General features: G+C 40.2%; 1 protein-coding gene across 1 annotated transcript; it reads left to right on the top strand.

Annotated features, from left to right (window-relative positions):
- The first annotated feature begins 9403 nt into the window (after positions 1-9403).
- On the top strand, positions 9404-11436 carry LOC116222370 (stonustoxin subunit alpha-like). Its single transcript, XM_042709246.1, has 2 exons — positions 9404-11036; positions 11192-11436. Exon 1 carries the CDS (start codon positions 9425-9427, stop codon positions 10994-10996), a length of 1572 nt encoding a protein of 523 aa, XP_042565180.1. The 5' UTR covers positions 9404-9424; the 3' UTR covers positions 10997-11036; positions 11192-11436.
- Positions 11437-14626: the final 3190 nt, after the last annotated feature.

Here is a 14626-nt window from a genome sequence, read left to right as displayed (position 1 = left end):
GGGTAATTAATAAACCAGATGTAGGACAAAATGGGTACTTAAGGGGAAGACAAAGAACTTGGAGCATTCTGTTTCACTTAGTCACTGTGTTATAGACTTAGTAGTGTTGTTGTAACACATTAGTGGTGCAATACCAGCTAAGACTGTAGCACTGTAGTACAACTAGAGTTTCAATCAATTTTTGTAGTTTATTTATAAAATATTGAACACCAAAATTAATGGTTACTAATTCTGATCTGATAACCCTGTCACACCTACATCAGCAATAAAAAAAATACACACAAACTGTACATGCTATGGCACACCATGTCAACGAAGACATAAGAGCTAAATGCATTCTTCCGGTTCCCATGTCTTCAAGCTTCCTGCACCAGTGTGCATAACCCCTCTCACTCACTGTTCTCTTCCATTTCTCTCAGATCTCAGTTTGATAGGGATTGTGGTTGCCTGTTTCATCATCCTTTGAGCTCTCTCCATCGCGCTGCTGGTTAAACAGAGAAGGTACTTTTATTTTTTTTATTTTTGAATATACGTATTTAAATGAGAGATGCCCTGAGGTCTAAGACTGTCAGATAGACAAAACGTACCTTTGGCGTACGGCGTCAATATCAGGAACCCAAACTTTATGGTGAGAAGCTGACTCCTACTGGAATATGAATGACCTAACATGTCTGCATCTGACTGCCAAGACAAAAGCTTTGTGTCTTTCTCATGTTGTCTCCCTGTGTTTGTCTCTCAGCCCTCTGGTAATAGTTAGGTCCAGGGTTTCTTGAGGTCTCTGTCGTCTGATGAAAGGGAAACAACCCAGTGACCCAGACCTGCTTTGTAAAGCGCCTTGAGACTGTTTGATTGTTTTCGTGCTATATAAATAAAATTGAATTGAATTGAATTCTTCTTACTGACATCTCTATACATGTAAAACCTGTGTGGATTTTTCTTCTTTACTGTTACGTAATTTACACACTTCCTTCATTATCTTCATGATCTCCTTTTCCCATAGATGAATCTTTCTAATTGGAAAAGGTTTCTTGAGGTTCATGAGGTTCCTTTCATTTACCATCTCAGTAGTAATCCCTCTGTATGGTGACCATATTGGTGAAAACACAAGTTATTATTGCTGTAAGGTTGATACAATATTGTCAGGTGAAAATTCACTCAAGTTATCTCAGGACTCCGGAGTTGCATATGGGCCATTCTACCGAATTGGTGCAAAGTGTGGTCCCACAACAATAAAAACTATTTACAAAACAATTAAGTATTCAGACATAGATATTTACTAAGAATATGTTATGGTCTATTTAAACCCAAGACATTAATTGAGATAGGGATAAGCTAAATATATACAAAATCATCATTTATAGGGTACTTTCTATTGGAAAGTAGCTGTCCCTAACCCTGGCATCTAAATTTCAATGTCTGTAAATAACACTTTTTAGATTTTTTAGATTTTTTTCAATTATGTAATTTCAAAGATCTTTACGATTAAGTTTAAACAGAACTTGGAAGATTTAGATTTATTGTGGGTTTAATAAAAAAAAAAAAAAACTATACTCAAAAAATCATGTCCATAGTTTTCATGTCACTACCAAAACACAGGAGTTTTAGTCCATTGGCTGAGCCTGTTTTTTAGCCACACCCCTGCATTTATAACCAGGCAGTGATACTGCATCCCTATCCCTAATGGCTGAATGATAAGTAGCTAGATCCCATACTTTTGATATAAATGTGTTCCAAAGTCTGAAAATCAGTGTGTAACCTTAAGAATTTTCACTACCGAACACATATTTTCTTCAATTAAGTAAACTTTTTGTTTTTTTTTGCAAAGTATTATGTTTGCTTGTGTGTACACCTCTTCAAAGATGTGTTTGCTAGCCATGTGCTTGCTAGAATTATTTATTTATGCTCAAAGTTAGCTAGAATTGTCACTACCGAAACAGTCACTACCGAAACAGTTACTACCAAAACATATGGTAAAGTTTCGGTAGTGACAAAATGGAATGGTAAGTAGTTCTATCCCATCATTTTGAAATAAATGTGTTATGTGGACTAAATGGTAAACATGTAGATAATGCTGATTTCTATCTGAAATTGTTCAGGAGAGAAAGAATCATAAGACACCAAAATGCCAAAAGGAAAAAGTGGAGCAGAGAGGCTGAGAGAATACCGACAAAGAGTGAGGGATGACCCAGTAAAACACCAAGAATATTTAAGGAAGGAAAGAGAAAGAAATAAGAAACGAAAGTAAGAAGGAAAGTTGAAATGTATCAGTGATTTATCCAACAGGGAGCAAAAGAAGGTCAGAAAATCATGGAGGAAAAGACAGCAAAAGCACAAAACATTTGTGTTTTTAATATTCTCAACCTAAAGCATGGTATGAGTTAAGATTAAGCAATAAGGTTGAGGAAATATCATACAACCTTGCAAACAAAATACTGTGGTCACTACCGAAACAGTGCAGTCACTACCGAAACAGTGCAGTCACTACAGAAACACTGGATGTTTTGTAAAAAATAAAGTATATTGAGTTATCAACTAAAATGTTATGATACTGATTGGTTTAATGTATGTTCAATCCCATCAATCATCAACTCTGGAATCAATATGATCAGTATTTTGCATTTTACAAAGAAATATTGCACTTAGATTTGGATGAATTGTATAAATTGAACTTTAAAATTTGGTAAAAATGTCTTTTTTTATTGATTTCATTGTGAAAACCTTCAAGAAATATTTGTAAAAATACTCTTCAGAAAAGGGAAGGAAACACAATCTGAACAGGTTAATAATAATACGTTTTTACTATAGTTTATTACTATGTTTCGGTAGTGACAATTTTTGGGAGAGGAAAAACATTCCAACACATTCTGAAAATACAATATGAAAATTGATGGTTCATTTACTAGATATGTGTACTTTAGATATGGTACAATATATATACGGATAAAGTTTTGGGAATAAAACATACAAATTTTCAAAATATTTCCAACCTGACTTTGCACCAATTCGGTAGAATGGCCCATATAAGTAAATTCATTCAACAACAACAAGTGGGTCGGGCTCACTCACGTCCTGGCAGGCCAGAGAGAGGCACGGGCCCACTCTCAGAGAGAGAGAGGGCCTGGGCTCACTCCCAGACTGCAGCAGATGTGAGAGAAGCCAAATAAAAAACATCACACAAGGTTTATATAGATAGAAGTTAGCGTTCTCTGACGCCAAAACACTTTGTCAGCAGGGATAACCACATGGTGGGTCTCTTATGTCCTTGGTCATCTTACCATGCTTTTTGCAACGTTATGCATCAGCAAGGCAGAAAAGAAAGACTACTAGTTCTTCCTATCAGCCCTTGCTTACACACACACAGAGAAGGTACACTTTAAAGCACATACAAAGAGTATGAAACGTGAGCACTTAAGAATCCAAGATATACAGAAACAGAAAAGTCATGTTTCAGCAAACAAAGGCATATGATTAACACACATACATACTTGATTAAAGTCAGAGTTTCACATTTCCTTATTAAATATTGCTATGCCACTAATAAGGAGCTATTCTTTCCACAGCCACACAGCATATGTGAATTTCATTGGTTTATTGAGATGGATCAGATCTCAGAGTGAGTTGCACACAGCCCTAGGCCTAGTGTGTTTCACGGTCTTGTGTTGATGTGAACTTCCTTCAAATCGGTCTACCTAAAACATTCTGTCAGCATGTTCCTTTTAGTTTTTTCCTCTTCTTGTTTGACGCCTGTCTCACTAACATGCCAATAAAGCACTCTAACAGTTGAGGTAATAACCACTAAAAACTTCAACCCCTTTCAACCTTCAGTGTTCATGTCGCGCACTCAATAACCAAAAGGGAAAGTCAGTGAGTTGCCTGATATCTTTCTTTAAAGATACACAAAATAGTCAGAATTGACCAACAGGATACAACAGCTAAAGTAAGTTACTATGCATGTAAGGTCTAATTTTAAGTCTTTTTAGTGTTTTTAGTGCGGCAATGTTCAGGGGTATTAGTCTACAGTGTTGTAGTACTTCTGGGTAATAAATATATATATATTAAACGCTAAAAACATTTTATTAATTTCTTCAATGTCCTAGTACATGGCGTGGTATGCTCATAGTCACTGTGAGTCACTGAGTCACTATTTAAGACTATATTTCAACAGTAACACTTATAATATACAGTAATTACAATTGTAAACGTGAGTTATGAAATCTTGTGCTCCTTAATTGATGTCTCTTGTGTGTTCAAGTGAACTAATGAATTTCATCCTGTTTATTCAAATGTAAGGGCACAGAGATGTATGTTAATGAAGATAACTTAAATGTCAAAACATTCTAGTGTGAACTATTCTGTGTGAGAGTATGCTGTCCATTATAATAAACTACAGGAAGTGATAAGATTAGCTATTCTGTGTGAGAGTATGCTGTCAATTATAATAAACTATAAACTACAGGAGGCAATAAGATAAGCTATTCTGTGTGAGAGTATGCTGTCCATAAAATAAACTACAGGAAGTGATGAGATGAACTATTCTGTGTGAGAGTATGCTGTCAATTATAGTAAACTACAGGAAGCGATAAGATGAACTATTCTGTGTGAGAGTATGCTGTCCATTATAATAAAGTTGTGTATTTTCTTTTGCAGTCATGAACTCTGATTTTCTAATCGCTGCCCTTGGGAGGCCCCTGCACCCTGGCATGTTGTATAATGCTCGCAATCATACTATCATTCCAGGTGTGGTTTGTACATTATACATTTAGCAGACTTTTTTATGCAGAGCAACAGATGTACTGCACATAATTTTCATAAGTAGCCTGTGTGTGCTCCCTTTGAACGGAACCCATTATCATAGAGTTATCAGTGCCTTGCTCCATCAGTGGAACCATAGCAACATGATTATTATTATCATAGGAAAATTAACAATATTTATTATATATTAATAAAGTGGGCTTCTTGATGTAAATGCATCCACAAGTGCCATATGAATGTTATGTGTCTCATCCTCTCCCTGACAGGACTCAAGCTATGGGACGATGCCGACATGCAAAAGGTGACGAGGATTAAAGGGCAGCAAAACACCAGCTTTAATGTCACTGCATCGGACTCCTTCTCCAAGAAATCCAAACTGCTTGATGTCAGCGCCAGTCTTAAGGCCAGTTTTCTTGGGGGAGCGGTGGATGTGCAGGGGAGTGCCAAATACCTGAAGGACAAAACCACGTCAACACATCAGTGCAGGGTTACTTTGCAGTACAAAGAGACGACTGTGTTTAAGGAGCTGATGACCCTGGAGATGGAGATCAAACACCCTGAGGTCTTTGACAAGAACGAGGCCACGCATGTGGTCACTGCGGTGCTTTACGGGGCTGAGGCCTTCATGGTGTTTGACCAGATGGCTGAGGATATTCTCAAAAAGCAAGAGATTCTAGGCGAGCTGAAAATCAGCGTTAACAAAATACCGCAGGTTGAAATATCGGGTGAAGGGAAGGTGGTCATCAACGACAATGAGCGGCGTAAGGTGAAGAAGTTCAAATGCACTTTCCACGGCGACTTCAAGCTGAAAGAGAACCCGTCTTCCTATGAAGAAGCCGCAGTCGTGTACAAGAGTCTGCCGACGATGCTGGGGCAGAAAGGGGAGGCTGCGATACCCCTACAGGTCTGGTTGTACCCTCTGAAAAACATAAATCCCAAGGCAGCCCAGATGGTTTGCGATGTGAACATGACTCTGGTGTCTGCCTTCGAGTCTGTGATGGAAGAGCTTCATGAAGCAAAGATCAGAGTCCACGACCTGATCAAGCTGAGTAAAGTCATTCCTTTGGTCGATGTCACAGGAAAACTGGAGGTCTTCCGGATGAAGTTGATAGGCTACACAGTGGTACTGAAGAGGAAAGTGCTAGATGTGCTTCCAGAAATCAGAGGAGGCACAGTGGACGAGAAGGCCTTTGAAGAGATCCTGAAGTTCCACCATGAATCCTCTTTCACCAAGAAAAAGATGAAGGAGTGGCTGGATGAAAAAGAGACGGAGATGGGCATCGTCTCCTCTTACATCCACCTCATGAAGGGCATTCCGGTCGTGCCCTCAGGGCCCGCTCTGCACAAAATCCTCTACCACCCGAAGCTCGACGCCGTCGCCATGTTCAGCTTCACCTCGCTCGAGTACGCCGAGCCATATCTGACTAACCTGAACGAGTGCCTCAGCTGTGAAGAATTCAGAAAAATGGACGACGTCAAAGTTGCCATTCAGAAATCGTTTGTGAACAACACTGTGCCATGGTACGAGCATCCCGAAACCATTCCTGCCATGCGGACCAGCCTGACTAACTTTTTCGTGGTAAAGGGCCGCTGTGACAAAAACTCCCTTCACACAGCTCTCATCAGCTTTGTCTCCGACACATCTCACCCGGGATGCTCCATTCGCGTGTATAAAAACGGAACATGTGTGAACCCACATTATAAACCTCCAAACACACAGAGGGAGTCGGGGAGAGCCATCAACAGTGAAGGCCACTCAAAAGCAAATAAAGCCACCGATCCAGGAGGGGACTTGCTCGGACAGAATCCCAAACCTGATCATCAGATTGGTATGAACTTGGTTCTTCCTGACAGTGTCAGAGGATCCCAAAACGCATCTGAAATCACTTCGAACTTAAACGGTGAAGTGTTTTATAAAACAGAAATGCTCTTGTTGTTAATGTGTTCAGCTATGTTTCATTTGAGAGCAGGTTAGAGCGCAGCAAAAAAACATCTCACTGTATAATCAGATATGTGCTTGTATTTTCTAACTTGACGTGGTTTCAAATTTGAAAAAAAAAATGGTGTCCTCCCCTTCATCAAAACTCATTATTTCAAGCCACAACATGATTTCTGTTTTGTTTTCCCTTTCTAGAGTTCTGGTGTCCATAGCAGACTCCGTCTGGAGGGATCCGAAAAAGGCTTGAGAAACTGCAAGAGCAAGACAAAGACCAATTATCTTAATGTACAAAATAAGTTTAAAGTGTGATGTGTGATAGTTTGTTCCTCAAGACCTTGACAATTTTAAAATGTAGACCGTATTGTTTTTGACAACATTGTAATTTTCATTCCATTGTATAAAATGTTATTATTATTATTATTATTTTTTTTTAATTAATATTCAATTGTAGTTACAAATATAATTTGCAATCTGCATTAAGGATTTAAAGGGAAACATGTTGAGTCTAAGATTTATTGGGAATTCATTGCATTGACTTGAACCTGTTGGCATGATCAAATACACAATAAAGAGAAAGCAATTTTACCATGGTGGTTATTCATGTGATAAATGGTAGTAACAGGTATTTGACTGAAAAGCAGATTCGAAACTTTAGACCTTCATCTACTCTGATAAATCTTGGTACATGTATAGAATTTAAATTCAAACATTCTCTAATGGCCGCTGGACTAAACATTATCCCTTACTTAAAATACCCTGTCTCTCTAGAAAGAAATATTCCCACGTTGGATGGAATACTGTTACTACTTGCGAGTAGTGCAGTGCAGTGATCTCATTTTTAAATCAATACTTTTCAGTCTTGCTCACACTTTCAACAGTATTTTGGTGTAAAACATGTAACAAACATTTTGTGACATAAGAATAACACATTTATGACATTACAGGTTGAATATGCAGCTTTTCTTTATATATGTTGGTATTCTTTTTCACCAGCAGTCATGACATAATCACTGCCTAGGGTACCATGAAGATATCACTGCTTGATTTTTAACTTGATTTCTTTTCTATTTATTCAGCTCTTTTGCATGCCAATTACTATTTGTTTCATGGTGTGGATTAAATGCACAGAGCTTTTGTGTACACAGAGCTTTTCATTTCACAAGATACGTCTGATGTTTGAAACACGCATGGGCAGAGAGCTGAGGCCCTGCCTATCTCTCCTTCTGGCCGGTGTTCTGAAGGAAGAATGAATGAGCGAGCGAGAATGAGCGCGACAGTTTACCATCCAAAGAGGGAATATTTCTTTCTAGATAGACAGGGTATTTTAAGTAGAAAATATCGTTCATTATCGAAAAATAAATCCCGACGGGACGAACAGGACCATGACGTGCAGCGGAGGACTCAAAACAACGGAACTTTTTGGAACATTCTGACGAGCTATACTCTTTTACTAACATTGCTTGGTTGTGCTTTTCATGAGAAGGCCTTGTGGCACCGTATCTCACCAGTTCATCTATCTGCAGTGTGTGTCTGTAACTGTTGCAATGTCAGGCAAAAAAGTGCTTGCTGTCATCATCACAGCTCAACGGACTTCACGCCACATTGGTTAAGCCTCGCATAACTGATGGAGTAGTCAGTTTTGTATTACTTTGTTGAAAAACACAGAATACTTCCACTTGTCCCACTGCTTATTGCGGTGTTACTTCAGATGAAGCTGAATTTTCAGTACTGCAAAAAAGGTGAAGAAAGACTAGAAAAGGCAAGTCTCTTATTTTTCATCCTCTGGTTATGTTTAAAGTCTTATCGTTTTAATCTATGGTTGCATTATGATTCTAAATACACATTCTAAAACTGCTATGAGGCCAGACAGGTATATTGTTTCTGCAACTACTATATAATGCTATAGTATGTTTTAGAGCAGTACATAAACATTTATGACACAAGATTTGAGAGTTTATATTGACAATAAACAATCATGGTCAGTTCAGTCCACATCAGTCAGATCAGATGAGTCTTCTAACCCTGGTTTGCCTGTTCACTTATACACTGGATATTAGATTCAACTTTATTGTCATTGCACAGAGTACTGAGACAACGAAATGTAGTTTAGCATCTAACCAGAAGTGCAAAGAAAGCAGAAAAGTGCAGAGTATGTATATATGTAATAGTATATATAATACAATATATATAGTAATATATAAATAAATAAGATATATACAGTATGAGATAAGATATGTGCAGTGTGAACAGTATTGATAGTATAACTGTGGAAAGACTATGAACATGAGCAGCAATATTGCTATTTAGCAGTCATATATCTTGTATCTTGCAGTCATGCACTCTGATCGACAAATATCAGCTCTCGGACGGCCTCTCCATCCTGGAATGCTCTATAATGCATGTAATGACACCATCATTCCAGGTAAGCCACAACTTCATCACTGTATTTGTAGTTCAAAGAATAGATCATTTTATTTTATTGATCTTTTACTTCATTGGCCCTTCTCTGAGACTTACCAATAGTTCAAACTACTGTTTTTCAATGAAAAATACATAAGGAAATTTGAACAGTATATTACAGGATATATTCCTATATATACACAAGACTGTATATCATTTATTTATTTATTTACATTCAGCCTTTGCAAGATTACATGAGGTGGATTACATTTTGGTTTATGGACACACATTTTGCCTTTACTCCTAGGTGTGACACTGTGGTCTGACGAAGACATGAAAAAGGTCATGAGAATCAAAGGTCATCAGAACACGTCCTTTGATGTCACAGCATCCGACTCCATGAGAAAGAAAACCAAACTCCTCCAAATCAGTGCTTCCTTAAAAGGCAGCTTCTTGTTAGGATTAGTGAGTATTGAAGGCTCTGCTAGTTTTCTAAATGACAGAATGTCGTCGTCCCGCCAGTGTAGGATGACGATGCAGTACAAAGAGACCACACTGTTTAAAGAGCTCATAGCCACCGACATGGAGATCAAACATCCGGAGATTTTCGAGAGGAACGAGGCCACACATGTGGTCACTGCCGTGCTCTATGGTGCTGAGGCCTTCATGGTTTTTGATCAGATGGCTGCAGACTACCAGGAAAAACAGGACATTCAGGGCAACCTGAAGGTGATGATTGATAAAATACCCTTGCTCAAGCTGACGGGAGAGGGGAAAGTGGCCATGACTGAGGAAGACAAACGCAGGGCGCGAAGGTTCAGCTGCAAGTTTCACGGCGACTTCAAGCTGAAAGAAAATCCGTCATCTTTCGAGGAGGCTGTGATTGTGTACAAACGCCTTCCTTCCATGCTAGGGCAGAAAGGGGAGGCTTCAGTGCCCATGAAGGTCTGGCTGTATCCGCTGAACAACCTGGAGCCCAAGGCCGCCAAAATAGTGCGAGACATCAATGCATCTGCAGTGTCCATGCTCGAGTCTATCATCGAGCACCTCCACGACGCTAAGATGAGAGCGCACGACCTGATCAAGCTGAGCAAGAATATGAGCCTAACGGTCCTCAGGGACAAACTCGAGACGTTCCAGAACAAGCGCGCAGAGTACACCATCGTCTTCAAGAGGAAACTGAAGGGGGTGCTGCCGCAGATCAGAGGAGGGACGGTGCCGGAGACGGCCTTCACCGACATCCTGAGGTTCCACGAGGAGTCCTCCTTCTCCAAGATCAAAATGAGAGAGTGGCTCAACGAAAAAGAGACTGAAATCACAATAGTCCAGTCTTACATCAGCCTACTGGGCAGCACTTCACTTGTGCCACCGGGCCCAGAGCTGGACAAAGTTCTGTATCATCCAAAACTGGACACGGTCGTCATGTTCAGCTTCACTTCACTGGAGCACCCCGAGCCGTACCTCTCTAACCTAGAAGAGTGCCTGAATTGCGAAGACTTCGCGAAAATGGAAGATGTGAAGGTTGCGGTACAGAAAACATTCTCGAAGAACACCGCGCCTTGGTACAAGTATCCGGGAGCCATCCCTGCCTTGCGGTCCTGCTCCCCAGTCTTCCTGGTGGTGAAGGCCAGGTGTGTGAGGAACCCTTTGCATGCGGTGTTGATCAGCTACATATCCGATGATTCTCACCCGGGATCCTCCATCCGGGTGTACAAGAACGGGCAGTGCATAAACCCTCATCTGAAACCCCCAGAGAAGAAGAAGGAGCGTGAGCTGGTGGTCAGTGAAGATGATGGGAGAACAAGCAACCAAAGAGAAGAGAACACCACTGAAGACTCTCTAACCTTTGATGATCAAGAGACCAATGAGATGATTTTAAATGTGAACCTATCGGCTAACGGCTGAAGTTCCATAAGGCCAGCAGATACGTACACCGCCAGAAAAGGTGAGGCTTTGAATATATTCAGAACACAGCATGCCTGTGGTGTGTCAATTACCAGAAACTGAAATATTTGTTTTACATTGAATAAACGTTTACAAGATTGAACAAGATTTGCTGATAATATACCTAAGACTGCTTGCTTTAATTTTCCCCTCTAGATGCTTGGCTTCAATAGCCATGGCCCGATTACCATTGGCCTGTCGGATGGAGAGAGAGGCCTATTTCAAGGGGAAGAATATTTCCAAACCATACTATGAGGCGGCACTTTTACATAGTTGTTGTCAAAGAGTGATGATTTTGTGTATCCTCAGTTATGTATTGCATGTCTTTTTTATATTGTAACAGCTCTTTATGTTTTTATGCATAATTATGATGTTTTTATGCTACAATTATTATGTTGTATACTGGGAGTATGGCCATGAGTAAAATGGCTCATGATTGCAGCCTACAGGCTTTTCAACACATGCCCCCTACTGGCTCCCTAGGGGAAAAACACCCAATGGGTCCTAGGGGAAGGTGCAAAATTATTTGGGGCCGCATCTAATATATCTGTCTTTCTGTATCTTGAAATAGAGAAATATAATAAAAATAACTACTGGCTTAATAGTTGTCGTTCAGTGTTGTTAAATAACTGTTTCTGGAGTTGAGAATTAAGCTGAATGTGGAATAATCAAAATGTTATGTAATAAGTGGAGTTACTAAATGTTTTTTCCTCAAGGAAAAGGATTTGTTTAGTAGTGCAGGCACTAAGGTTATTCAATACATCTCCAAAAAGAAAACCAAAAAGATGTAATTGTCTTGTAACTGTCTGATGCTTATTAGATGTCTCTAGATATAATCAAGATGAAAGAACTTTGGATTTAGGTGATCTGTCCTTTATAACCACCACAGGGGTTTAAGTGATGCATTTGTCTCCTCCTCCAAATGGAGTATTGTGGATATCGATCTTGCCTTGGTGAGTACAAGATTGCCAGGTCATGGTTTTTTGCAAACATTTGTAAGCAGGCTTTGATGGGGAAGGTTACACTGCAATATGCAGTCCTGGCATCTTATTTATGGTTACAGGCACTGCGTAAAAAGGGGTGTATCAGGGAGCATCTGGACAAAGCAAACAAACAAAGCTGCTGTTTGGTGGAGGTATTTGGATGCTTTGCATAACTTTGTTATGTGGACCTGCAAAGACTAGTAAATGTTCGAATGCAGCTGTGACATGGGAGTTTTCAGGAACCCGCCTGACCACAGTCGCTAGTTGATGGATTGGCTTATCAAATACTAATAACAGTCAATGGTCTGGGTGGGGCTGGGTACTGAAGCCTCGAGCCTTCACCCCTTCCTCTAGCCTGCACCCCTTCCTCTAGCCTGCACCCCTTCCTGTAACCTGCACCCCATCCTGTAACCTGCACCCCTTCCTGTAACCTGCACCCCATCCTGTAACCTGCACCCCTTCCTGTAACCTGCACCCCTTCCTGTAACCTGCACCCCTTCCTGTAACCTGCACCCCTTCCTCTAGCCTGCACCCATTAGTAGTTCAGGGAAGTAGGCATCAAGCTAAATATTTTATATATACTACAGAACTACCTCTATTCTAGCAATCGTCTAAAAAGAATCTCTCATGAAGCTCTTGTAAACATAGGCCTATGCTTTAAGAAATATATGGCATTAAAGTTGAAATCAAAGGAATAATGTGTGAAGTCTATCTGACACCCAGCAAAGAAACACTAGCAGAGGCATCTGGGTAACAAAGGTAATTATTATGATATAAAATAGTATATTTTAAAGTGAACCCCGAAATGATTTTAAAAGGATAAAACTAATATTTCTATTTGCATAGGAAAACAAAAATGTAAACCAAGTAAAAGTAATCAAATAGAGTTGATAGGGAGGATTGGGTAGACATTGCTTAACTCTGTATCACTGTGAAGGTACCACAAATACTCTCTCCTTAGTGTGACAGAATAGAGTTGTTCCTGACTACCACAGATACTCTCTCCTTAGTGTGACAGAATATAGTTGTTACTGAGTACCACAGATACTCTCTCCTTAGTGTGACAGAATAGTTTTGTTCCTGAGCAGGCTATGCGTCTGGCTCTTGTCTTTGGCTGAGCAGTCAGGAGAGAAAATGTCTGTCATGAACGTCAGCCGCCACACGGACATTCTAAAAAGGGTGTTCAAAAAGGCATCACGGTGTATGGGCTCCACTCTTGTAGTGACCTCCCTGGGTCCTAAAGATACTTAGTTCAATCCCTGAGTATAATTAAGACCTTTGTCAGGTTTTTAATGGCACACACGACACACTGGAACACACACGTGCATATATGGAGGCGACACAGGACACACACACACACACACACACACGCAGGTAGGCCTGAGGTTGCGGTGAATTTATTTTCTGCTTTTTCCCATCCTGTACCGTCCTTCCTCAAGGACCCCCCAGGAGCAGTGGGCAGCTTGTAGCGCCTGGGGACCAAGTGAAGTGAACTGTCCATCTTTGGTCAGGGATGGACATTTTCTGTTATTTTGCATGTTTTTTCTGTTGGAGTCCTTAGTGGAGGAAACCCCTTGTGAACACGTAGTAAAGGTATACATTACAGCAGTGTATGACCTGAACTATGCAGAGGGAAAGAAGCCACTGTGATCACTCCTATATTATTTAGCTTCATCTTCATCACACATGCAACATAAAAGCTCCATTACTTTTTGCTTTGCAGTGCATTAGGTCAACATTATTTAGGGGAAGTGTTTATGTGGTCCCTATCATGGGTCTAATAAGTGTTAACAATACTGTTTCACATGAAGGCAAAACTTATGTGATCATCAGACCATAAAATGAACCATATAGATGCGTGAAACCAACATAAAATAGCCTACTATTAGCCTCATCACGTGTGAAGATCAGTTCTCATTTTTCAGTTTGTTTAATGGAGTCACATCCCGGTGTAACAGGCCAAATTAACCCCCGCCCAGATTAAACCTGGGTATACTTTGGCCCAGGCCAGATTAAACCTCGGTATACTTTGGCCCAGACCAGAGTATACCCCAGGGATAAACTGTCCTAGGCCAAACTATACCCGAGGGTGTAAAATAGCCTAGGCCATACTACACCCCTCCAGGCCAGAGTATACCCCAGGGGATAAACTGTCCTAGGCCAAACTATACCCAGGGGTGTAAAATAGGCCAGACTATACCCCTCCAGGCAGGGCCAATCCTTCCTCTGGGCGACAAAGGCCTAGAGCGCCACCTAGAGGGAGGTGCCAAAAACTGCGCATAGCAAAAAATAATAATAATAATATATATATATATATATATATATATATATATATATACTATTTTTTTGCTGGGCAGAGTTTTTGGTGCCCCTTCTATTTCTCCAACCAATATGTTGACATTAAAAAATATATTTAACAATCTAAAGAGGTAGGGGTGTTGTCAGAACATGCTAGCGCATTGATGGGTATGGGTCGAGTGTGGTTCGAACTCTGGAACTCTGGACTCTGGTACTGGAAGAAAAAGAATAGATATCTGGACACTCTTTTATTATAACTTGACAGAAAATAAAACACAACACACTGCAATAACGGGAGAGAAACGGTGTG

The sequence above is a fragment of the Clupea harengus genome, chromosome 11 (assembly GCF_900700415.2).
Source record: "Clupea harengus chromosome 11, Ch_v2.0.2, whole genome shotgun sequence".
In the NCBI taxonomy this organism is placed as follows: Eukaryota; Metazoa; Chordata; class Actinopteri; order Clupeiformes; family Clupeidae; genus Clupea; species Clupea harengus.
The sequence above is the reverse complement of the archived record's forward strand: the minus strand, read 5'-3'. Positions and strand labels throughout refer to the sequence as shown.